Here is a 26,970-nt window from a genome sequence, read left to right on the forward strand (position 1 = left end):
CTTTCTTTCTTTCTTTCTTTCTTTCTTTCTTTCTTTCTTTCTTTCTTTCCTTTTCTTCCCTCCCCCCATCTTTCCAAGACAGGGCTTCTATGTGTAGCCCTGGCTGTCCTGGAACTTGCTCTGTAGACCAGGCTGGACTTGAACTCAGAGATCCACCTGTCTCTGCCTCCCTAGTGTTGGAATTAAAAGCGCATGCACCACATCCTGGTATTTTTTAGTTTGGGGTGATTTTGCTCCTCAGAAGACAAATGCACTGAAGCCTTCTTAATAGTCATAATTGAGGAAGGAGATGCTATTGGTATGTTTTGGATAGAGGGCAGGATACTGCTTCATAGGGCACAGTAGAGCTCCCAACTGCAAAGAACTATCTCACTACATTGTTTATAGAGTCAAGTTTAAGAAACCCCGAATTAAAGTATTACAAAAAATCTGAAGTTGCTGGGTGCCAAAGGGTAGAGTACCTGCCTAGTGTGTGTGCCTTGGAGTTTACTAGAATACAACTCCTCTCTCAACAATGTAGGCCTGTGGCACTTGCCTTTAATCTGAGCACTTGGGACCTAATAGCAGGAGGATCCGGAGTTTAATACAGAGTAAGTTCAAGGCCAGACTGAGCTCCAAAAAATGCTGCCTCAAAACAAAATGAAATGAACCAACAAAAGATATTTTAAAAATGTAGCAAACAGGAAGAGGAAGAAGAGAAGGAAGAAGAGGAGGATGAAGAGGAGGAAGGGGAGGAGGAAAGGAAGGAGGAGGAGAAAGAGGAGGAGAAAAAGAAGGAGGAAGAGGAGAAGGAAAGGGAGTTAAAGAGAAGGAGGAAGAGAAGGAGGAAGTGGAAGAAGAACAGGAAGAAGAGAAGGAAGTGGAAGAGGAGGAAAGGGGGAGGAGGAGGAGATAGAGGAGGAAGAAGAAAAGAAAGAGGAGAAAGGGATGCCGTCACAGATTTTAGGTATGGTGACACATGCCTCTAATTCTGGCATTAGGAAGGCTGAAACTTTGAGGCCAGCCTAAGTTATATAGCATTTCTAGGCCAGGCCAGGCCAACCTAAGCTATACAAAACCTGGTTTTCAAAATTAGCAAATTGTAGGTAAGGAAAGAATTCCGAGAACTCTATCCTACTCTTCGTTTGAAACCTATCTTTTACACACAATGGCTTCATTTTCTCATGTCCTTCCAATTATAAACATTGAAGATCTTAGATACGAATGTGTAATGTGAGTGACACACAGAGACAGGTACTGGGACTTCAAGTAGGTGTTGGGGGGGTGGCACCTGGAACCTCAGCACTTGAAGGCTGAAGCAGTAGGATCATGAGCTTGGGGCAAGCCTAGCATACACAGTGGGCCTCCTCCAAAAAGCTAACCCTGAAAGAGCAAGATAAACAGCATGTGACACTGAGGCATGATGGGAAATAAAGGGGACCCTCAAGCAAAAGATAACATGACCGAATGTAGCACAGGGCTCCTTGATTTACCCATTCTAAGTTGAAACTATCAAAACAAAACTTTGCTGTCTCCACCTAATATACCAAACAACACATCTTGGTCGAGCAGCCTTAAATATACTTAAAACATGCTGGGCTGAGGAAACAGCCCAACTGATAAAATGCTCGCTGTGCAAATAGGAGAACCAGCGTTTGCTCCCCAGAACCCACATGATAAAGCTGGGCACAGTGGTACACAGTTACAATCCCAGTCCTGGAAAGATGGAGACAAGCAGATCACTGGTGCTCCTTTACCAGTGAGAGACTCTGTCTCAAAACAAGGTGGATAGTTCCTGTGGAATGGTATATTGAGGGGGACCTCTGGCCTGTATGTGAATGGTCACACATGTGCAAGCATATACATAGATACCAAACACATCAGCTTACACTTGGCAGAACTACCTGAGACCACTAAATTTGTGGTATTTATTAAATAATATTGTTGGCAATGGCGACCACATGGCTGAATGGAAACTACTGCTCACTCTTTGCTGACATTGCTTTCCATAAAGTCAGACTTGGACATATGTGAAGGGATGAGGATTTTAATCTTTAATCTTGCCATCTCTGAGGTGTGACCAGCAGTCACATGGTCCAACTCAGGGCAGCACCACACTGCTAAAGAATGAAGAAGTGCCCACTCTTGCCCATAGGCAGACGCTGAAATCCTCTCTCTCCTTAATTAATCTAGTTGGCCCATGCTTAGCTGTGTGCTAGTGGCAAGGGGGTCTGGGGTGTGTGTTTTTCATTATGTGGAGCCCCAAACTGAAGGTCTAATAGTATGAAAGGGAGACTGGGTGCTTGGGGAAGGCGATCGATCATATTTTCCCAACCTCAGAGAGCTAATTTTTTGATAGATAGGATTGCTGCATGACAATTGTGTGTAAAGACAAACAAGCAACCGAGTAAACACAAAAGCCCAATTCTGAAGTTTTATGCAAAATATCAGAATTTAACTCAAGAACTGCCCTTCATATCAAACATGCCAGCAGGCTACTGCTGTTCATCTGCAGGCTCACTGGAAGTTTGCATGTGTGTGTGGCTGTGTGTGTATGTCTGTGTGTGTGTCTGTGTGCCTGCGCGCATGCATGCACATGTGTGCATGAGAGTATTTTTCTCAGCTTAACTTGGCTTCCAGTTTCAGATCATTAATTACCAGTATAAATTGTAAGTAGTGTAGGGTGAAGGAGACATGCAGGTAATTTATATAAGCATGGAATCAGGGCTTTCTCATGGAACACACAGATTCCCAGGAGAGAACACAGACTTGCTTCTCTGTATTTAAAAGACCTCCTTTTGCCAGTTTCGAATCTGATGTGCTGTGCAGAACACAGAACACACACTCTTCCTAACCACATGATCCCAGTTTCCTACAGAAACTTTACTTAACACCAGGGCACATCCAGAGCGTCATTGCTGATATCAAGGAACACTGAGCTTTGACACTTAACATTGACAACAACAATAAAAGCCCATGAAGGAGTCAAAGGAGGAATGAGGCTGACAGTCTGGCAGATAAATGAGGTCAAACTTTCAACAAACTGCAGCAAAGGAGGAATCCAAATGGCCAAAAGATAGAAGAAAAATGTCCAACAACTTTAGAATTCCCGGAAAAGCGGATTCATCTCCAGTGAGATCCTGACAGACGCCAGACAATCAGACTTTTGAAATCGTGATTCTATCGAAATTATCTCTAGATAAAAGTCAATGGGAGCTCTGGTCCAGGTTTTCATGAGGATCAATTATTAGGAAGGTCCTTTGGAACTCTACATACCTAGAAACATACAAATTTGGGTGAGGTTTACACCAGCATTATTTACAGTAAGACACACACAAGAAAATACATACATACATACATACATACATACGTACGTACGTACATACATACATACATACATACAAATATTCAATAATATGGGGGCAAAGTATAATTTAGTACAATGCTTGCCTAGCACTTGTGAACCATGGGTTTGATTGTCAACATTGCATAAAGTGGGGGTGACAGCACATAGCTGTGGTCCTAGCATGCCAGTGGTAGAGGCAAGGAGTGTCAGAAGTTCAAAGCCACCCCCAGTTACATAATGAGTCCTCAGAGACCCCAGAAGCATAAGATCCAGTTTCAAAAACCAAAACAAACAGCCCCTCATGTAATGGAATAGCACATAGCAAAGGAAATAGACTATAGCTACATATAACATGGACGAATCTGATGAACATGGAGGAAATATAAATCACAGCCTGGTACTATGGTGAATTCCTGTAACCCCAACACTCCAGGGGTTGTCACAGGAGGATTCTAAGTTCAAGGCCAGTCTGGAATACCTACTGAGACCTTGTCTTAAAAATAAAACAAAACACAAAAACCAACCAACCAACCAACCAAACAAACAACCAAACAACCAAACAACCATTCAATATACAGAAGGTTCAAAGTAAGTAAAATGAAGCCAGACAGCATGTGAATGCCTCTGAGAACAGACATGGCATTGTATTGGCATGAGATGAGGGAGGGGGAGGGGGAGAAGGGAGGGGGAATGGCATGAGGGAGGGTGTGAGACACATGGTGATGACAGGGGAGAGTCCTGGGGGCTGTGGTTCTGGGTATGTGCAGTCTCTACTTTGTGCTGTCCACGGCCTATGCATTTTTACACACTCTTCAGTATAATAATTCACAATAGGTTCCACCAAACATGGCCAGCAAGTGAAGGAAGGAAGGGCTGCAAAAGGATGAGCTACCACTTACAATGGGAGTGCCGGGATGCTAAAGCAAGAGGGCGGAGCCACAGCTAGAAGCGAATCCAGCAAAGGAACATTATTCCAGAGGGTTAATTCCAATCGTGTTTAGAATTTAGGACCAAACAAGGTTTCACATCTGAGCGCACCATAGTGGCTGAGTGACTGTTTGTTCACCCTCCTGGGGACTGTCCCTGGACGCCTGGAACCCAGTGAAGCTTCGAAGTTTGCTTGCAGGGATAGCTGGGGCTAGCCTCAGAGCAGAGGACCCCTCCCTATGGCTGTCCAGGCAGTACTGTTTATATGAACCTGGATCAACCTCTGAGTGCAGACAGAGGGCTTGAGAGCAGCTGGGGAGGTGAGGAGACCTCCCGGGGATGTCTCTGCCTTTCACTAGCCATAAATCCACTCATCCTGGCTAGACATTCCTGACCCTGGTGGCAATGGGTATGTGATTACAAAGAAGTACTTGACCAGAACTGTCTTGAGGGCCTGTTTTCTCAAGCTCCTAGTCAGATAGAAAGGCCAGAGATCTACACACTGCTCCTCAATGACTACACCAACAGGCTTCTCTCTGTTATTGCAGGGCAGTCGAAAGAACAGGCTTGCAGATCAGCAAGATGGCTCAGAGGGTAAAGGGGCTTGCTGCCAAGTCTGATGATCTGAGTTACATGTCCAGACCTGTAGGGTAAAAAACTCACAGAAGCTGTCCCCTGACCTCCATGTGTGTACTGTGACATGTGTGTACCTATGTACACACACACACACACACACACACACACACACACTAAAATAAATAAAATTTGATTTAAAAGAATTTTAAAAGAACAGGCTTACATTTTATCCGATTGCCCTATCTGAGCCCCATCATTGGGCATTCCCGAATTCTCCTTCTATATTCCTGACCCTCCACCAAAGTCATCATTCAAGTATTGATTTCTCTACGCATTCTCAGCTCTTTTCCTTGGGCTGTATGTTTTACCCCATTGACCTCACAAAGCCCTGTTGGAATGAAACAACCCCAATCTTCTTTTTTTGTTTGTTTTGTTTTGAGGAAGCCACACAGTTGGCAAAACCAAAGCTACCCCCTGCGTGTGCTGAAGCACATGTGTGGGAAGGCCGCCCCAGCAACGGGGAGCACCTGCTTGTGGTACACTGCAAGCTTGCTCACAGTAGCGATCATCAGCCACCTGCCATTGGCCGGACTTGGCATGGAAGGGAGTGTCCGCAATTAACAACACACACTTGTTAACACAAAACAATCACTGCTGTTTGTGCTCGGTGTGGGAGAAAGCCTGGGTTTCTAGGGCAGTTGTAAAAAAACAAAACAGGGCTGGGCATGTCGCTCATTTGGTAGGGTGCTTGCCTAACACGCACGAAGTCCATCGGTTCAGTCTTTAGCATTGTACAAGTCAGGCGTGGAGGCCCACAGGAGCTGGAGGGGTAGAAGTCCGTCATCCTGAATGATGTAGTGGATGAAGCCAGCACAGAACACACGAGACCCGCTCCCCTCAAATAAAAAAACTAAAATAGAAAATGAACCAAAGCAAAGCCCAGGCCCTGTCCACATTTTACTTGGTCTATCAGTGCCTTGGCACTTAAGTCCCAGAACCAAGGTGCATAAAAAGGTACAAGTTTAAATTCAAGGACCAAGTAGAAATGTTGACAGAAGCTTCATGTTCCTTACAAGATTAACTTGAGGGGCTGGCCAGATGGCTCAGTGGTTAAGAAGGATTCCTGCTCTTCTAGAGGACCAGAGATCGGTTTCCAGCATCCAGGTTGGGTGACTCACAACCACCTGTAATCCCACCTCTAGGGCACTCTAGTGCTCACTTCTGGACCCTGTGGACACACAACTGCACTCATATATGAACATACATAAGGGTAAATACACATAACACATAAATAAAAACAAATCCTTTCAAAAAGCTAACTTGGCAATGGACCTCTTTTAACATTAACATCTAGCATGTATATGTGGATTAAATAAAACCAAAACTCTAGTTAATTTTCCTGGTTGAGCTTTCCATGAGAACTCATGCGTAGAAACCCAAAACCTGGGATCCTGAGACAGGAGGCCTGTTACTTGCAAGTGTACAAATACTTACCAGAAATGAACTGAAGGGTTGAAAGCAGGCCTCCAAGAATGGAGCAAAGTCCTCCATCTGGGGGTTCTATTTAACCCTGTGTTCCATACAATCAAAGATGCACTGTTGAAAAATGGGCCTAATTCCTAATACCTGCTAGTCCTAGGCATAGCCTGGCAGAGGATTTGCTGAGGGGTCTCTTCTTCTCTGTATTAGCTAAAATCCCTATACAACCCCTCCAGGTTCCCACTTCTCATGAAGAAAGGGAGATGCTTAATAATAGTTAGAAAAGTGTACTTTCATGTCGGGCAAATAGTTATAACAGGCGCTAATCAAACCTCTGTCTGAGCTGAGGTGTTTAGAGATAGCACCTTATCTAAATTATGTGCTTATTGAAAGAACATTGGTTACTGCTTAGAAACACAATTTCCTTGACTGCTAGGCAGGTGTGGATAACACCCAGGAGTTAAACACTAAAGGATATGCTCCAGTTTCCTATTGGGCAGAGAGAATGATACCCCTCATATACAATCCTGTGTCATGGGTGAGGCTGTGGCTCCGTGGTAGTATGCTTGCCTAGCATGGATGAGGCCTTGGGCTGGACTCCCAACCCTGCAAGGTAAGGAAATAAATAGATTCCCACTTCTGTCAGTAATCTGTGGAATTTGGCCTTCAGTAGTAAACTTGGCTTCTTATCCTCCTCACTTGGAGTTGACCCCACGCCCTTCTTTCTCTCTCCCCTTCTCCTTCTCTTTCTTAGATAAGGTCTAAGAAATATATCCCAGGCTGTTGTTTATTTGCTAGGAAGACCTTGAACCACTGTGTCCTCCCACACCTAACATGACTGGCGTGAGCCACCGCAGCCAGTTCTGGCAGCTTAGCAGTCGAACCCAGGATTTCCTAGATGCTAGGCAAGCACTCTACCCACTCAGCCACGTTCCCAGTCCTGCTCAGCTGTATCCATTTACTAGTTCCTAGAGAAAAATGGCAGGAAAAATGGCAAAACGACACCACACACAATGATGAACTCACACATTGGTCAATTTGGCATGGTGTGAAGGTGGAATTTCGATGTTCAGTATTGACCTTTTCCCTGGCTAGGTGTGACTGAATCTTTCTCATGATGCAGTGGCAAGCAGCAGGGCTTTGCTGGTTATGAAGCCAAGCACAGTAAGCAACCAGTACTGAGTTGCCAGCCTATGATGCTCAGAAAGCTAGGCGTGTTAAACACACTCAGGCTCTGAGGACAGAGATGTGGCTCAGTTGGCAGAAAGACTGTCTGGCATGCATGCATGAGGTCCTGGGTTCCACCCCAATACTGCATGAGCCAGGCGTGGTGGTATACACCTGTAACGGCAACACTTTGGAGACAGGGACAGGCTGATGGGAAATTCAAAGCCATTTTCGGCTACATAGAGAATCAGAGCCCCGGCTGATCTACTTTTAAAAATGTCTCCCATTCAAAACCCACTAATCACCAAGGCAGCAGTCTGTGCCTATCAAATGGATGAGGAGCCGGTGTAATCGAATCAACACAATGCAAAACAGGTTCTGTGGGCAGTGACCAGAAATATCTACCTGAAGCGAGAGAATTGACCAGGAGGACTGGCCCAGCCTTCTGAGTGCCCAGCACAGAAGGGCAGTTTCCGGAGGCTCTCAATGACCTCCTGATGACACATCATGATATCATCACTCAATCCCCTAAAGTAGTCTTCGAGGACAAAGGTCCACAGTCCCAGGGTGGCAAAGCTCAGGCCAAACACGTGGTCTGCAGTCATGTCATAAATATCATCCCTATTTCACAGATGGGAAAACTGAAACTTAAGAATTGAAGTGACTTAAACTCACAATAAGGACAGTGCAGTTCCAGTTCCAGGCATATGTTTTAGCAACTTGGTGTCACCTTTCCCAGGTTCCTCAAGGAGTGGACAGAAAAACAGGAAGGGACGTAATCGACAAGGGGAAGATCTTTTTAGCAAGAGGCTGCAGATTTCCTTATTCTGGTGGCCTGGATGAATTCCTTCAGAATGTGTGTTCTGTGGGTGGTGACTGCCTGCTTTTATGTCTAGATTAAACAGGATTAATTTAAACTGGATTAACTACATGAAGGATTTGAACATAGACAATAAGACTTAATGTGTTATTCTTCTATCATTTGGTATTTCTCCATGTAAATCAAACTATAGACTACATATCCTTTCATAACCAAACAAACCAAATTCAGTCAACTTTTGCCATTTTGGGTGGGGAGGGTCTCATGTAGCCCAGGTTGGCCTAAAAACTTGCTATGTAGCTGAGGCTGGCCCTGAATTCTTGATCCTACTATGACCATCTCCAAAGTGCTAGGATTATATGAATATATTATTATGCTCAGCTCCAAATTCAGGCTTTTGAAAACTGTTTTATTTATGTGACAAAGCCAGACCACAGTTATTTTCAGTGTAACCTCAAAACAGAGAGTGTAAACTCAGCCAAGAATCCTGACTCTCAGGCATTCCTGATGCCCAACTTTTATTCTGACACACGTGACATAAAAGTACTTATGGTAACATTCCTACCCATTGACCTATTTCTGTTACCATTCTAGGATAGGATGAAGACTGGAGGAAGCAAGTTCATCTGAAGTCAATCCTGAATGAGGACAGTGTTCTATGTAGCCAAGGATGACTTTGAACTTAGCATTTTCATGCCTCTACTTCCCAGGTACTGGAATTACTGGCTTCTGCCACCATACCCAGTTTATGTAGTGCTAGGGAAGGAACTCAGAGCTTTAGGAATGCTAGGCCTTCACTCAATTGACTGAGTTTATCCTTGACTTAAAAATATAGGACCCTTCCCTCTGTGTCATCCCCACCACCAGGGACATGTGTTATGTCCACTATGCTATGGTCTTAGATCTATGCTATCTTTTATTGTGTTTGTTTATTGGAGACAAGAGTTTATTTACATAGCTCTGGCTGTCCTGAAACTCACTACACTATGTAGAGCAGTCTGGCTTTGAACTCACAGTGATCTTCCTGCCTCTACCTCCCCAGTGCTGGGATGAAAGGCATGTGCTACCACATCCTGCACCATTTCTGATTAATTACTGTAACCAGTTTAGGAAAACTGCTTATAGATTAGAGTCAATTTTTTTAGCAGCTAAAATAATACACTGCCTTCATCTTCTACCTGCATAGGCCAAAATTTTAAAGAGCACAGTTTCAATCAGCCAGGTAAGGGAGCAGGACTAACTGGTTCCAGCTCCTGACTTGACAGAGATGGTTAAAGAGGTCCAGCCACGTTTGAAGAAGCAGCAAGGCCCCATGGTAACTAGTAATAGGTTCAATCGACCAGAGAGTTGGATCTTGGAGACACAGAGTCGAACCACCAGGTAAAGAAGAAAAAGATTGTTCCAAAGAGGGGAAGATGAGGCAGGGAGGGGCTAGGAATAGCCCAATGGCTGGACAAATGGGAACCCTCCTAGTCTCCTAAGTTAATGGACTCTTACCATTATTAGGAGTTCGCCTCCTACCCGAGGTTATCATGTCTTGGTCATACATTAAACCAAATCAGGTGGTAGCTATTTGCAGAGGACAAAGCCAAAAAGAATTAAGTAGTCATTGTATACACCTCTGTTGAGCTAGGTTCCCCTTTCATCTCCACAAAAGAACCTTCTTCATGGGGCTCCAGGTGTGAACATTCATTCTTAGGCTGTCTCCGGTCTCCAGCTTCCTGGAATCTCTCAGCTCTGCCTCCAGAGAACAATTCAAAGGGAAATCTAATCATCGGCTTCTCAGGAATCCAAAGCCAGGCACTTGCTCCCCTCAGGGAGTGCTCGGCATTGTGCTTATGTGAATTTATTTTATTTTTTTCTTCATATCAACCCAAGGTGGGTGTTATTTCCAATTTGCTGGTAAGTAAACTGTGGTTTGAACCTTACTCCAATCTCCCCCTGTTGTACCAGAGCGACACAAAGGCAGCTAAGGGGTACCTAGAAAAACTACCAAAAGACCAGCCAGCCAGCGCTACACCTAATATCTGTACCAATAAGGTTTAGGGTTTAGAACTAGATTTAGGACTAGGGATGAGGCTCAGTTGGTAGAGTGCTTGCTTAGGATCTTAGCTAGGGTTTCTACTGCTGTGAAGAGACAGCATGACCATAGCTGTAATTGGGGCTGGCTTATAGTTCTGAGGTTCAGTCCATTATCATCATGGCAAGAAGCACAATTGCATGCAGCTATAGTGCTGGAGAGGTAGCTGGGAGTTCTATATGGGCAGGCAACAGGAAGAGAGAGTGACACTAGGTCTGGCTTGAACTTCTGAAACCTCAAAGCCTACTCCCAGTGATATACTTCCTCCAACACCTCTGAATAGTGGCATTCCCTGTGGGCCTATGGGGGCCATTTTCATTCAAAGCACCATACCAAGCACAGGGCATGCCCTGATTTCCATCCCCAGTACTGCATAAACCAGGCCTGGTGGTACAGGTTGTAATCGAAGGACTCTTGAGGTGGAGGAAGGTCAAAAGGTCCAACTCAGCACATTTAGCTACACAGAAAGTTCCAGGCCAGCTTGGGAGCCATGAATCTCTGTCTCAAAAACAAAACCTCTGAGCTCTACAGCTAAAGAGTTCAATTCCCAGCACCCACATGGAGGCTTGCAATAGTCTGTAACTCCAGTTCCTGGGGATTGAAGGCACTAGGCGCACACACCTACTTTCTGGCCTCTGCAGACACCAATTCAGGCACACTCAAGGTTCACAGACACACATTCATACGCATGAAATAAAAATCTTAATTAGAAAATACAAACCAAAACAAAGTATCGAGTTGGATTTGGTTCAAAGTTCCCTGTTCCTGGTTTTGTGGTCTCAGATAAATCAGCCTTTATAAGTCCAAGTTTCCAAATTAAAAACAAAATATTTTTTGAGACAAAAATCTCACTTTGTAGCCCTGGCAAGGCTGGAATTCACTATGTAGATCAGGCTGGCCTTGAATGCAGACTAATAATTCTCCTGCCTTTGCCTCGAGTACTGGGATTAAGGCATATGCTACTATGCCCCAGCTTCCAACTTTATTTTAAAAGGAGGGAAGGTAGTGACATGTGCATACTGTGCTTGAGAATATCGTGACAGATGTTGGAAGGCACGGCTCACTCTCAGTAAATGTTTGCCTTGCTTTCCTGTCACAGCACCCAAGCAAGACACTACTCAACATGTCATCCAGATCACTGCCTTCAGAGCAGGCTGCCAGGGAACTGCTACCACTATGTTTATTTTTTATTTTATGTCTATGTATTTATTTTGTCTTTGAGGAGTGTGGGCACGCCTGTCATGGCAAAGGTGTGGAGGTCAGAGGACAACTTGCAGGTGTCTGCTCTCTTCTTCCACTCCTTGGGTCCAAGGGATTAAACTCAGTTATCAGTCTTGGTGAGGAATGCTTTTCCTACCATATTACTGTGTAGCAGTTACTATGTTACTGAATTATTATTGTCACTGAGGAGACAGCTCAGTAAATAATCAAGTTAGTGTTGCCAGAGGAGAGATTTAGGGCAGTCACACTAAAATATTCTTTGTTAAGTTAACTGAAATTCCAATTGAACTTTGTCTTCTAGGTTTCTGTTTGCTAAATCTGTTAACCCCAAGGGTCCATAATCAACTACAGGGGGAAAAGAAATGGAAGATAACTTGCCACTTCTGTGGGGGAAGCAAGAGTCCATGACAGGGATGAGTGTGACCTGGACACGCAACATCACAGTCACTTACATTGTTGGTGTCACCAAATACCTTGCTGATGTCAGGACTTTTCCTCTCTCAGCCCTCTTGCAAAGACTTGTCCTGACCCAGGCCATCTGCTAGTGTTCTAGAAAGCTCTGTCAGTCAGCTGGAACTCCTTTGTCATTACCTTTCCTTCTGTGGACAGACTTTAAGGTTGCAAGCTGGACTGGGACCAACTGTCAACTTTTTTTTAAGTCTAAAGAACGAAAATGTGATGAGAGATTAAAAAAAAACAAAAATAAAACAACAAAAACAAAACAAAACAAAACAAAAAAAAACCATTATGCAGTCTGTTGAGGACTCCTGTCATGTTTGCTTTGAACTATCAGCTCTTAAGGGGTGGCAGAAACAAAACACAAAAAATACCAACAAAACAAAATACCTTATAAGAATTACTTAGGCTGAAAAGCAGGTTAACATAAAAATCTATAAGTACTTTAACTAAAATTATTTTGACTCTCATACTGACAGGAGCAGAAGGAACCGGAGTTGTCAGGGACTTTGGAAAGCACCTTATTTAATAGGTAAGGAACTTTAATTTGTAAAATGAGGCGGGTTCAGAGATTGGCTGCTTATAGGGACTGTGGTGAACAGGACTGACCTGTACTCTTAAAATCCAGAGCTAGAAAACTGGAAGGCAGGAGAACAAGAATCTACACACATGCTGTTTTCTCCAAAAGCACAGAGGGTCAGAATCTGCAAACTTCCTACTAGAGAAGTCAAGATTATATATAGTTGACTTGAGGCCTGGAAGCTTTGTCAGTTCTTCCTGCCTCAGGTAACTCAGCGCACTGACAGGTGGATTAGCTGCATCGGCCATGTTGGTACATCTGACTGCACCGGGTTATGTTACAGCTCCTGACCTTGCTCCGTGTTTCCAGAACCACACCAAAAGATGTGCAGAGACTCAGCAGTAGGAATGCAAGCTACCTTCCTCACCGTGTCAGCCTTAGCTCCATGGATGGCGTGCCTCTGAGGAGTACAAGTAGTCCATGTCTACCACTCTCTGTTGGTACAGAAGACTGACCGGTCAATGTCTGAGACAGCCAGTCACTGTCAACACCATACTGAGCTTCACTCCAGTCTCACAGAGTCGTCAGGAGTGCCCTGGACTGGTTCACTCTTCTGGAGAAAATTTCACTGGGTCAAGAGGACGGGAGTGATCTTCTTGAGGAGTAGGAGTGGGGCTTCTTTTCTCTTAGTTGTATTCCATCCCTCAGATGTTTAATATAAGGTAATTTAAGGTACAGACTGTACAAGCTACAAAGCCCCTGATGTCCCACATTAGTGATATAAATTTTAGTGATATAAAACCCAAAGAACTCTGGTCAGCGTGTCGCTCAGCCATTAAACACTGCTGATGGGGCCCTTCTAGAACTCAGTGTATATGAGAAGACTGAAAACTTGGAGAAAATATAAGAAATAGGATTTGATTTTTTTGGTGTTTGAGCCAGGGTCTGATGTAGCTCACGCTGGCCTCAAATTCACCACATAGCCCAGGATGATGACCTTTGACTTCTACTGCTCCTGTTTCTACCTCCCAGGAATGTACCAACAGGGCTTTATTCAGTTTTATTCCATACTGGGGATTGAACACAGGACTCTGTGCATGTTGCCAAACGGGCAACATCTCCAGCTCCTTTGTTTAACTTTAACCAAACATCATGAAGAACACACATGAAGAAACACACTTCTGTTTGTGTGAGGGTATGCTGAATTTCTTTCCAGATACCACAAAGTCTTATCAAACAAACAAAAAAACCCCTCCTTTTTTAGAGATTTTATTTTACACTTATGAGTGGTTTGCCTGCATGGATGTCTGTATAATTCATGGGTATAATGCCCACAGAAGCCAGGGAGGGTGTTGGAGGCCCTGGGACCTGAGTTACAGGCTGTTGTAAGCCACCAAGTAGGGGCTGAGAATAGCACCTAGGTCCTCAGGAAGGGGAATCAGTGCTCTTAACCACTAAGAGTCTCTCCGGCCACCATAAATTCTTATTAATTCGTAAATTCTGTCCTGAAATAAGACAGACAATTTCAATTCCGATAATTTCCATCTTTACTCTGCTAGTAAGTGTGTGTTACAAGTTTGTGTTTTCTTTGAGATTCAAGGAAACCCCAAAGCACCTGACTCATCCAGCGCTCCGAAGCACAGTGCTCTTCCCTGTAAAATGGGACAGCAATAATGCCACTTTCCTAGGGCTGCCAGGAGGGTGGGGGGGATAATAAAGCAGCCATACCAGGCTGCTATTACCTATTCGGTGTTGCTTGAGACAGACTGGGTTTCAGCCTGGGCAGTTACCATATCCATCAAATGGATTGAAACCAAGTGGTTAAATTCCAAAGCTCTCGGGCATCACTAATCCCTCTTGGCTCATGCAAGTCCTCAGTACGGGGCGCCTGACCTCTGAGAGCTGTCTGCTTGCTGTTGCTTTCTCAAACTGGTGTAATGAGCCTGGAGTCACTGTTGTTTACCTATGAAAGCCTAGTTTCCCTTTGCATACAGACAGTCCTAACCTGGCATCCAGATACAGCCCTTGCCCTACAACTCTACTTGCTGCTCTCTCTTCATTCTCCTCAGGTTCCCCACATTAGTTTGCTTCAAACAAGCTCTACTCAAACTCTTCTTCCAAATGCCTTTAAGAATAACAAGCCCCGCCCTTCTGCCAGGGATCCTTCGGAGTGCTTAAAGTTAACATAATCATAGCCAGTAGGAAGCCCCGCTCTCAGAAGGCTCATTAGGAGTGGAGTGGGGACTTCCATCTGCTTTAAATAGCTGACAGCCTGAATTTCCAAGTCAGTCCCTTACACCCACAAAGATAACAAGTGCTTTGGTAACACAACACAGGCAAACAGAGAATTCCTGAAAGCTGACCCGGCTAGGCTTTATCACTGAGCCTCCAGACACAAGTGAGTTTGGAAAGGCAAAGGGGTTTTGTTTTTGTTTTTAAGATCCTGAAAGCTGAGGGTTACCAAGTAACTAAGTGTTCTGATGCTTCTGTTTGGAAGTGGTAATTGAGCGACTTACATTTTCACTTCACCTCTGGGTCAGAATAAGGGTCTGGTTAACACCTAGCTTCAAATGGGAAGGAAATATTACCTGTTTATGGTGGTGCTATAAAAATGTACCTATTTCCCATGGGAAAGGAGCTTCTCTGGATGCCCGAGAGCAATTAACTGAGGGGGTGGGGGCAGCTCAAGCTTGATCCCCACCAAGCTTCATGAGCTGTGACTTGCCCACTCCCACAAATAAATGTAAAAAAATTTTGTAAAAAGAAATATAATCTGTTTTTTAAAAAATCACACAGGCTGGAGAGACCACTCAGCGGTTAAGATCATTGGCTGCTCTTCCAGAGGTCCTGAGTTCAATTCCCAGCAACCACATGGTGGCTCACAACCATCTGTAATGGGGTCCAATGCCCTCTTCTAGTGTGTGTCTGAAAACAGTTGCAGTGTACATAAAAATACACATAAAAATAAATGAATCATTAAAAAAAGAAAAAAAAAACCCACACAAATAATGTCAGTTTCAGACACACATAGATATTCACCGTGAGATTATTTACAACAGCTAAAACATACAGTAACAGAACAACAACAGTAACAGAAGAATGGTACACATTTGATGGATTAGGAAGATACGATGACAAGGCCTGTAATCCCACCAATGAAGAGGGTCAGGAGGTCAAGGTCATCTATGGCTCTACAGTGAGTTTCAGGCCAGCTTAGGCTACATGAGACACATTCTAAAAACAAAACTACAACCAACAAGTAACAGACAAATTTTGATAGTATATCAAAGCGATGATTCCAGGAACGACTCTGGTCATTCCACAAATATTCATTCGATCCTTGTACCAACCTATGTCACGCTTATGATTATTACAAGTCCTATTTTACATTCCAGGAAACTAAGGCTTGGGGAGATAAGTTATCTTTTTCTGGATTATACAGGCAGTACATGGAAGTCTTGGGGTTTGAATGAGCCCGTTGGCCTCTATAGTCTTTGCTCTAACCATCATGACATGAACTGATCATATTTTCTTTTGCCTGATTTTTCTACATTAGTTTTATTAAAAAAAATGTTTGGCAGACAAATATACACTGCCCATCAGAGAGGAGATTAGACAGGGGTGGGTGGTGTTGAGTTCTTTTCTATTGTCACCTTCAGTGACAGATACTCACGCCTTTTGTTCTATTTATCAATACTTAATGCCTTCGTAAAGTACACTTCATAATTTACAGCTCTTCCATTCCGCTAACTTCCTCAAGATCCCAACTTACAGATGAGGCTTAGAAAGAATAAACGGCTCATTCGAGGGTGACCCTGATAGTTTGTGCAAGGCTCAGGTTTTGTAAGACTCAGTTTATGTTCTCTCCACTAAGTTTGAGATGGACAATTTCAAGAGAGTGAGCGACATATCTTCAGCCTGGGGCTCCTCAAGAAAACTACTAGAACCCAGCTGAACATAAGGAAGGCCTGGATAAGATTTGGCCAGAGCTAAGTCAACAAGAGTAAATTACCATCTAAAGCTGAAATGTGTACATCTCTCAACGTGGTTCACTCACAGCCTCTGTCTATGTCAGGTCCTGAGCTCTCCCTAAGGAAAGCTGGTGAAATCAACCTTTCTCTTTTGTCTACCACCATGTTACTACAGCTTTCATGGAGCCACCTTTGTCTCAAAACTCTTCTCAGAAGTAGGCAGGAGACCAGACAGAACTTTGGTATGGATGAAGGAGAAGTAACCACTGTCACAGCTGAGGTGAAGTCAGAGCTGATGGCTGCGGGACCCTGCCCAGTGACCTTCACATACTTAATTCACAGCAGTCCTGTAGGCTAGGTTGCCTTTCACTGATGTGAACACTGAGGCGTACAGTGTCCGATACTTGCAGCCCTCACAGAGTCAGGAGAGGAGAAGGGAGAGAAACCGTTCCACACTCCAGAGGCTGAGGCCGTCATAAACTGACATTATGACTGCCCATAGAACCACAGACTTTATGGATACACAAAATCATATACATACATGTGCGCATGTATGTATGAAAGGAGAGGCTGAGAAGATGAAAGGGGTTAGAAGTTGGGGATAACGGTGGGATGAGGGGGATAATAGCAAAGTATGATTTACTGCTGTGAAATGTCTCATGGAAACAATCCCTATGTATAATGAATACACAACAACACACATGTATATACACACAAACATAGGCTCACATAAACGCACACACACACACACCATATACTCTCAATGAGAGCCGGTGGTGAGTAACTGAACGATGAGGTGTCAAGTGGATCCCCCTACTCTATCATTCTGAATGTGCAGGATGAGGAGAGTGGATTATTCTTCAAGGACTGGAAGCTGTCAAGCTTGGAAGGCATTATTTTATCAGCCCATTACTGAGCACAAAGCCTTGGCTGGGAAGGAGGACCAGGCGGTCTGTAAATAATCTCTGGGTGAAGCTTACAGAAGTGGAACGCTAGCGAGGCGGAGGCCAGGCTTTCAATGGGTCATTGGCTTGGGCACTGCTTCCCATCAGAGGCCTCCCCTCCAGCTTTGACAATTTCCACTTCTCTACCTAGGACCACTGCACAGAAGGGAGAGCAAAGGGGAGGGTGAAAACCTACACACTCTGCTGATGTGGCCAGCGAGATGCTTAGCCCCCATGTCAGCGTAGCAACAATGAGACTGCTGGGTCAAGTGTATGAAGGGTGAGGTCCCTTCAGGGCAGCTGCAAAAGAAAGCCCCTATTAATCCCTTAACTAAGCAGCTGATGGATTTAATCTGTTTCTGCATACGTTAGAACCCCTCACACACAGCATCATTATACGCCTAAAAATAAAAAGCACTGCACCAGTTAGCAAAGCCTTTTTACAGTTTTCTTCATCTGGGTAACCAACGTGATACTACAATACTGGAAACTTTGGAGGGCTTCTGACTATAGTTTCCTGTCACTCTGCCCTGAAACATTGTGAGAAACATCGTTCTTAGAGTCATTCACAGAAAGAACGGGTTTCTACTCCGCGAAGGAAGAGGAGATCTGAGCTGACAGCCTGAAACTGCTTTCTTTTGCTTTTGCATCCATTATTATTTAAAATAACTCATTCCGCAACTAGGGAGTCTTGCTCTACACAGTAATATCAGAAAAGGAACCATTACCTGGTATAATCTCCCTTGCTTTCCTGAAATAAAAATAAAGACACAATCAATATGTATTTATGCTAAGCTCAATGAATGATTTATTCTTGGTTATTTTCCCCTTCACGGAGTCCAGAGCTTTCTGTTAAGAAACGTAGTTAAGAAGTACCACCCACAAGGTCACTATTGGTAAGAAAAATACAAATATTCATGAGAGACTAATATATAAATATATTTTTGTGTATTATATATTCTTCATATGTATATACAAAGAAACACTGATAATCACTGTTGCATTTCTAAGGTCACAGGATAAATACATTTGTATTGAAGTGCCACACTTTTTAGACTATGACCCAGGTAAATCAACACATACTATTTACTTTTTAAACAAGTGTAGGAAACGACTCTGCTTTTCAGCTGCCAGTGCCTTTAAGAATTAAAGGGCTCTTTACACAACCTCAAGAAAACGTGTACAAAAGTTGCTAAATTTAAATGAAAATTACAGCTGTTATAACAACTGCTGCCTCCCAAGTTCAAGTAACTGGGAGTCCTTTTCCAGGAATATGGTCTGAACTCCGTTCCCTTAGGACAGTCTAAACTTCATTATGTCTTAGAGAAACACTATCAGATGCTGATTCATGCAAATAATTTTCAAAAGAGAATTCAGCAGGTCACATCTTTCATTGATAAGCCATTTACTGGTTTGAAAATCCAACAAGTTCTGGCCCAACACAAAAGTTTTGGAGTTGCAGGCAGTTAGCAGGAAACCAAGGAACAAAAGGGAGCTGGTTAGAGGCAGTGAGTGAACCCTTACCTGCAAAACCAGGGCTGCCAACTTGAAGATCGTCTCACTGTCTACTTCAATTTGCCCCTGTGGGTGGAAGAGGAGAACATCACTGAGCACACGTCTACCCTGGGCTGGAGCAAATGGCTGTGGAGCTGAAGAATCTGTCACAGCTTGGCACCTCCACTTTAAGATCAAATGCAGAGCATACCATTGCAAGGGAGGGGGGTGAGCAGGGAGACCTCAGGGAGGGATAGGAAGGACCGGAAGAATCTCTCTCTCTCTCTCTCTCTCTCTCTCTCTCTCTCTCTCTCTCTCTCTCTCTCTCTCTCTCTCTGTGTGTGTGTGTGTGTGTGTGTGTGTATATGTGTTCATTGAGTAGGAAAATTTTGCTTAGAAAAGATTTAGACAATTTTTAAATGAAAATACTTGAATAATTTTCTTTTCTCTCTGCAAATTAAGTTTTAAGGTCTGCAGATTTTTCTATATTTGCTTGTTGTGGGTTTCCCTGAAGTAATTTCCCCTCTCAGAGTCACAGCATGGTTACTTCAGCATACACACAATGCAAACGTTATTAGGGCATAATTTCACTTCATTGTCAGGCGCGTACTACTGAGTGACTATTTATTCCATCCTAGTTCAAATGAGAAGTCTTAAATATCATTGGCAGGAAAAGCGAGGTCTACCTTTCTGTGGCTCTGAAAGTTTGATGAACTCACATTCATCACTTTCCTGTTCTTTCAGTTCTTCATCTTTTAGGACCCCAGGGAAAACTGGGGTCCTGGGACTTGATTGACAGGACAGGTTTTTTTTTTTTTTTTTTTTGGTCTGGAGGCATGCTTAAGTGTGGGTGAACACTTCCATGCATCTTCACACCTTTAAACATGTGACATACGTAAACAGCAGTGCGGCACTATGTAATATTACAGCAGGAAGCAGGTATAGAGGGGGCACATGAGCTTGTAAGCATCAATGTGTGCAGAAACAATGTCCCCAAGCCCATCATTACGTGCAGAGTCCTCACTGCTTGAAAGCGCACAGCGTTTAAAGGCCTGGGAATGGCCTGGTACTTTTTCTTCCTCCCTTTTGTCTGTTGAACTGGAGCGCCAGCATTTGTTAGTTATTCCAAATCCATCACTGCAAGTCATTACATAGTTTGAAGCCAGCGCACAATAGGACATTTACAAGGGACATTGTACTTATGAGGGTTTCTGAGAAGATTGAGGGTTTCTCTTAGCATCAGCTTGGTTAGAGTTCTCCAACAGAAAACAAACTAATGATAATGCTTATAGAAACCACAGAATGAGTTAAATGACAAGGAAGCCAGAGCTGATGCGACCGATCAGGATGGTAAGCAAGCCCGCTGATCTGAGTTCCAGCCCTGGGACTCAAGAGTTTAGGACAAGAACCAGCTCTATAAAGCTGTCCTGACATGAGCCCTCCCACCCCGCCCCCCATTAAAACACCAAAAACAAAAACAAAGAAGAAGAGGGAAACCCCAGGGTATTACACTAGCAGTGATAATTATCACTTCCCTTATATTAGAAAAAACGAAAACAACTTAATTCACCCGACAACACACAGTGGGTCCTCTTCCTCTGAAACCCAAGGCAGAAAGAGGTGCTTCACAGGTTTGTTTCACAGGCTCACAGACCCCAGGCCTTGGAATTCAAAGCTCGCCCACAATCTCTAGGAACTGATTATAAAATCAAAGAGAAGCCAGGCTGAGCTCAGGAATCAATGGCCCTCTGTGGTCCCAGCAAGACACTGGCTTTCTAATCTGAGGGATGACAGTGGGTAATCCACCAGGTGAGGTGGGTGTTGATTAGATTACATTCTAGGAAGGTCAAATTCCTTAAGTTCAAACACAGAGACTCTCATGGAGAATGAGGAGAGGTGCTGCCAGAACAACTAAATAAAATAAAATAAAATAAAATAAAATAAAATAAAATAAAATAAAATAAAATAAAATAAAATAAAATAAATCCCTGGGTTCCAAAACAGGCTACACCTCTTCTCATTTTAGGGATGAGAAAAGGTGTATTTTTAAAAGAGTATTATACAAATCAAAGATGAATGGAATAAGTTGAAAATGTCTGCCAACGCCCTGGATTCCCACGGACTTCGTCTGCCTCATCAGAGCCTTAGATGAGTCATCTGAAAAATATTCTAGACACCACCTTTTCAATTTAGCAAATGGAAGTTCAGCAGACAGATAAAAAAAAAAGATACCTAAAGCAGATATCCCTTAGGGAGCTGCCACATAATTCTCCATCTCAGAAGGGTCATTAAATATTAAAAATGCTAAAAGGAGGACCTGAAGCATGAGGAGTACCAGGCTCAGACAGCACCAGGTGGAGGCATCAAACACCAGCCTACCTTTCTTTCCTAGCTAATGTGGTCCAAATCCAGTTTTGGCAGGAGTGAAGAAGGGTCGGGAGATGGGGGGAGAGGAATGTCTCAAACTCAAACCTTGTTCCAGATAGGGAAGAAAACACAGTTTGGCCAAAGCCCCATTTTTCTTTTATAGTCCTCATTCTCCACATATATAACACACACACACACACACACACACACACACACACACACACACACATATACATACATACATACATACATACATACATACATATATATATATATATATATATATATATATATATATATATATATATCACCCTGTTGATGTCAGAGGAAAACCATTCTGGGCCCAACTACTGATCACTGAAACTTGACTCATTCACGGAGTTCACTAAACAATGCATCCATGAGAATAATCCACTTGCCCCGTTTCTCAGCACTTTCATCTGGGCAAAAATCAATTAAGATGTTTAAGAGTTCTTAAAAGTTCATGCCTGAAGGAGCAACGCTGTTTTAAAACTGTAGATTGCCCAGGGCAGATTTCTTTTACCTCCACCATGGCAACAGAGTAACCAGATACAGGGCAAGCTAACACTTGAGACTCAGAGGGAGCTCCTCACAGAGAAAGGTGAGGACATCCTTCAGTGGGTTTCCATGACTGCCAGCAACAAACAAAGACCCAGAATTGGGAGCCAGATGAGCACACAAAGGTAAACTGAGTGTCCTGGCGCTTCAATCTCATGGCTCCCAGAGACGCATCAGCGGTTCAACCACCAGGTCACCTTCCACCTGCGCCCGCACCTCTCACTGTGCTAATGAGGTAAATTCTAGGTCTCCAGTTAAGGGGACAAATAAAAGAAAAGTCCTAGGTCCAGAAAGGGAACAGTGAAGTAGAACCTCATAGGTTCAGTCAGCCCTGAAGATCAGGGAGATGGCCTGTAGCTTCCAGTCTCTTCACATGTGGCTCCCGGCTTCCTGTCCTGTGTTCTTCCCACTCTCTGCACAGCTAGCCTAAAACTTCATTACCCAATTACTCCCCCAGCAATCTTCCAAAGGCATGCTTTGGGTAAAAAGTGGGTTCAGGCAAGACAGTGGAAAATGACCCCAAATGTTGCCTCCATCAGTGATGGAGCTATAATGTTATCAACAAACACACAGTCTATATATAGGAGGGCAGGAAATCAGGTCTGAGGCTCACTCTGTTCAACCTGGACAGACGCATTTCATGGAAACTTATTCTACACCATAGCAATGGGTATTAACAATCTGTTGTAAACTGACAAACTGTTGGGAGAGATCAGTTTGTGTCTCAATCTATTGCTAGTTATCTATTTTAAGAATACATTTATTCTAAAATGAAAAGAAATTGCAAAACAACAAAAATCTGCAAGTGGCTGAGGCTGCAGCTCACTAGTAGAGCATTTGTTTAGCATGCGTGAGGCCTAGATTCAAACCTTAGCACTGCTAAATAAATAAGTAAATAAACACCAAAATGAAAGAGAAATGCTAATGGTTTTGGGCAATAATATATTTTGTTGTTATTGATCTTATACTTATGGTTCTGGGCTTGAGACTTGATCTTTTTGCACACTAGGTAAATGTTATACTGAGCTCACATGCCCAGAGCCCTACACAATAATTTTCAATAAATAAAATGAATGTTCAATTGTAAATGGATGGGATAAGCACATCCTCACAGAGCTAATGTCAATAGCATCTTCTCCTGTATCACTCATCAAGGACAAAGGGGAACATGGTGGTGGATCTTCTTCATGGGGGAGCCAGATAGCTCCTATTTCAACCCAGAGACAAGGATGCCAACACCAGAACAGAAAAATACCATGTGGCTTTTACTGTTGTACACTTAGGACACATACACACACACACACACACACACACACACATGCTGTGCCAGTAAATGTATCTTACAAAAGCAACCCAAAGGTTGAGAGGGTTTCCCTGCTGCATTATTTGCTGATTTCTTTGAGGTCACATATTCCCACCATGGTCAATTGCAAGCAACCAATATAACTTCACAGAACCTGGGGTTAAAAAGACACATGAGAATTGGCTCTCAGGAGCTAGTATAAGCTGTCTCCAACACATCATGGAGTACAAGTTCTGTCAAAAATAAATCATACCTTTAATCTCAGCACTCAGGAGGCAGAGGCAGGTGGATCTCTCTGAGTTTGAGGTCAGCTCAGCCTACATAGTGAGTTCCCAGACAGCCAGGACTATGTAAGATAAACAAACAAACAAACAACACTAGATATAATACTGAAGAACCATTCAGGAAACACACACAAGCTGAGGACCATCCTAGAAAACATCTTGCCTGTACTCATGCCACTGTACCAAATGTCTGAGAGATGGCAACCACAGGGTCACAACAACTAACTGAAGTGTATTATCCTGGATCAAGGAAGAAGGCGAAGGGGTTGGAATGATGAACTGTAGATTCAGCAACAGTATGAGTCCAATGTTAGATGTTCTAAGTTGGGTTATAGTAATACAGCTATGTGAGGTTTGTCTCTGATCTTGAGAAAGACACAGTGGCATTCTTAGGGGTTAACTGCTTTATAGCTTACTCTCGAGTGGCTCAACTAAAAACTATGCACTGAGCACAGAGAAAGTATGCATGTGGATGCTGCACACGGTTAGGAGCTGATATACTGTTATACTTTGTGCTGTTCTCACAACTCATAAATTTCAAGTGTCTCACAGTAAAGTTTTAAAGTTTGTTTTAATACAGAAGAAGACCCCATTTTCCTGGACTGGCAGACATCCTTCTGTCTTCCCTGATGAGTAATTCTCCTCTGGAAATTGCTTTTCTCTCTTTTGACTGAACTGGAAACGTAACCATCATTGTTTGGGGGCAAGTGGTGGAAGCTGGTCCAGATACCTTACAGGGCTTTACCAAATCATATCCAAGGGACAAAAGTTTTCTTTCTCTAGAGATAAAGCTGGGAAATTATGACCTGGATGGGATGAATGACCATACACCACGTCCTCTTGACACTGCTTCTCAGTTATTACCACTGCTGAGTGAGGCTGCACTTCCCAGTCTAGTTGGAAGTCAGACATTGCTAACGATGATGGATAAGATGCTCCTAGTGTGATTTGCCTCTGAGACAGCAAACCACAGTGAACAGATGTGACAAAGACACAAGCAAATACATCAACATGGCTTCCTAGAGTTCTCCCAGTCTTTCCTGAAGACATGTAAACACAGAAATCTGCTAATGTAGAGATGGACATGCTGTTATTCACAAAGCCAGGCTGGCAGGATGACCAAGCTCTATTCTTTTGCAGTGCCCTTCTCTCTAAGCAATGTGCTAGTTCCATTTTTCTAGAGTTCTCTATGGATATTGCTGGTCAGGCCATTGACCACCTCATCTGCCTACATCCTTTGAGTCCCTGAGCCAACACTTTGCTCCCAGTGATACATTCATTGTTCATTCATTCTTCTAGACCACAGTGGCGTAAACTGTGGGCTGTGACCCCACATGGGGTTGTGTAACTGAAAATGGAGTGATGAAAAACTTGGCAACAGTAGATTCTTAACACACAATGACCAAAACATAATTCAAAATCAAATATGCAATGAATCTGAGCTGTTTGGGTCTGTGTTGGCCTGCACTGAATCACAGGATCACAGGACTTGACTGTAGCCTTGGGTCTACACAACACAAACCGTGTGACACCAACGAGCACTGTCTGAAACACCTCAGCCTAGACCAAAGACTACTGGATATTGTAAACTACAATATCCAATATGTCATAGTTTCTGCTCTTATATAAGCATAATAGCTTAGTTATAGAAAACAAAGACTTTTAATATTTTCCTATCATCATTTTTGAGGGTGTAATGATCAAATAGGTATATCTATGAATTGCATTGGGTAAAAAGATTTTATTTTAAAAGCTCATGTTTGATCATGGGTGAGGGGTGGGATGAGCCAGAGGATGTGAGGAGTGCTGTGAAGTTCTGTGTTCTCAACAGGATACTGTTGCAGGAGTCTTTCTGTTAAAAGCACTCTGATGCCATGGAGAGTAGAAGAGAGGTCTCGTCTCTTCAATGGTGGACTCAATGAAGCTAGGACAGCTCCTGAAAGGTTCCAATGATGAATCCAATTTGTATTCTTATTTTATACTGCAAAGCCACAAGCTGAGGCAAGAAAGCAAGTAAAACTTTATAGAAGGGTACATGGTAGTAAAAGTCTTTGTTAAGGGCAATGACCCATTGTTTCAGTCATTCCTCCAAGTCTTTCTGCTTCAGCTAGCAAGTGGAGTCATGCTTGGCGAATAGGCAGTACAAGCATTGCTTCAATTAAATCACTGAATAAGTCAGCAAATCAGTGTCTAATAATTGGTCTTTTCTACCTTACTCTACTTCAACATGACTGTGGCACACATGAACTCATGAGCAGCTGTGGTTACCTGTACAAGGCCTGCACAAGATCAAGCCAACACGATGAGTCAACATTCCAGCAGGCATTGTTACAAAATCAAAAATGAAAACAAACACAAGAACAACAAAAAAGAAAGGATGTTGTAATGATTTGAGCTAGAATGACCCCCAAACATTTGAATGTTTGGTTCCCAGTTGGTGGAACTGTTTAGGAAGGATTAGGATGTGTGACCTTGTTGAAAGAGGTGTGTCATTAGGGGTGGGCTTTGAGGTTTCAAAAGCCCGTGCCAGGACCAGAAACAGCTCTATCTGATTCCTGCTTGTGAATAATAAGTGAGCGCTCAGCTACTGCTCCAGTGACATGCCTGCCTGCCTGCTGCCATGCACCCTGCCATGATGATCATGGACTTACCTCCAGGAACTGTAAGCAAGCCTCCAATAACATGCTATCTTTTATAAGTTGCCTTTGCCATGGGTTTTCTTTATAGCAATGAGACAGTGACTAAGACAGATATGAATGTGACAAAGTGATTTGTTGGGGAACATACAGAGAAAGTGAGAGGGTGGAGAACTATGGGTAGATAGGCTCAAGATACCGTGGATACATGTAAGAAATTGTCAAAGAATAACTAAAAGGTATTTAAAAATTAACTTCTTAGAACTAAGCAAGATGATCCAGCATTGGAAGTAGAAGCGAGAGGCTCAGGAGTTTGAGGCTATCCTAGGCTGCATAGCAAGCTTGAGATTAGTCTGCTAGCCTGGGCTAGAGACTTCATCTAGAAACAGGGATGGAAAGGAAATGAAAGGAAATGAAAGGAAATGAAAGGAAATGAAAGGAAAGGAAAGGAAAGGAAAGGAAAGGAAAGGAAAGGAAAGGGAAAGGACAGAATGGAAAGAAAAGGAAGAAACAGAAAAGAAAGGAAAAGGGAAGAAAGGGAAGGAAAGTAAAAAAAAGGAAAGGAAAAGGGAAGAAAGGGAAGGAAAGTAAAAAGAAAGGAAAGAAAGAAAAGGGAAGGAAATGAAGGAAAGGAAATGAAAGGAAGGAAGGAAAGGAAAAGAAATGAAAGGAAGGAAATGAAAGGAAAGAAAGGAAAAGAAGGAAAGGAAAGAAAGGAAGTAAAGAAAGAGGAAAAGAAAGGAAAAATGAAAGAAAGGAAGGAAGGAAAGAAAGAAAGAAAGGAAAATAAAGGAAAAAAGGAAGGAAAAGAAATGAAAGGA

The 26,970-nt window shown here is 43.2% G+C and overlaps 1 protein-coding gene across 4 annotated transcripts in view; it reads right to left on the reverse strand.

Moving 5' to 3' along the window:
• The window catches only part of Frmd4b (FERM domain containing 4B), a 232,878-nt gene that overhangs the window by 48,222 nt on the left and 157,686 nt on the right, over nucleotides 1–26,970 (reverse strand). For all 4 annotated transcript variants that reach the window (XM_028773016.1, XM_028773014.1, XM_028773015.1 and 1 more), the window contains exons 6-7: nucleotides 19,011–19,067; nucleotides 18,215–18,237 (exon numbers count right to left, since the gene is read on the reverse strand). In XM_028773016.1, the coding sequence (XP_028628849.1) occupies nucleotides 18,215–18,237; nucleotides 19,011–19,067 (80 nt within the window). The remainder of the gene's footprint in view (nucleotides 1–18,214; nucleotides 18,238–19,010; nucleotides 19,068–26,970) is intronic.

This window comes from Grammomys surdaster, unplaced genomic scaffold (genome assembly GCF_004785775.1).
Source record: "Grammomys surdaster isolate TR1022 unplaced genomic scaffold, NIH_TR_1.0 220, whole genome shotgun sequence".
In the NCBI taxonomy this organism is placed as follows: Eukaryota; Metazoa; Chordata; class Mammalia; order Rodentia; family Muridae; genus Grammomys; species Grammomys surdaster.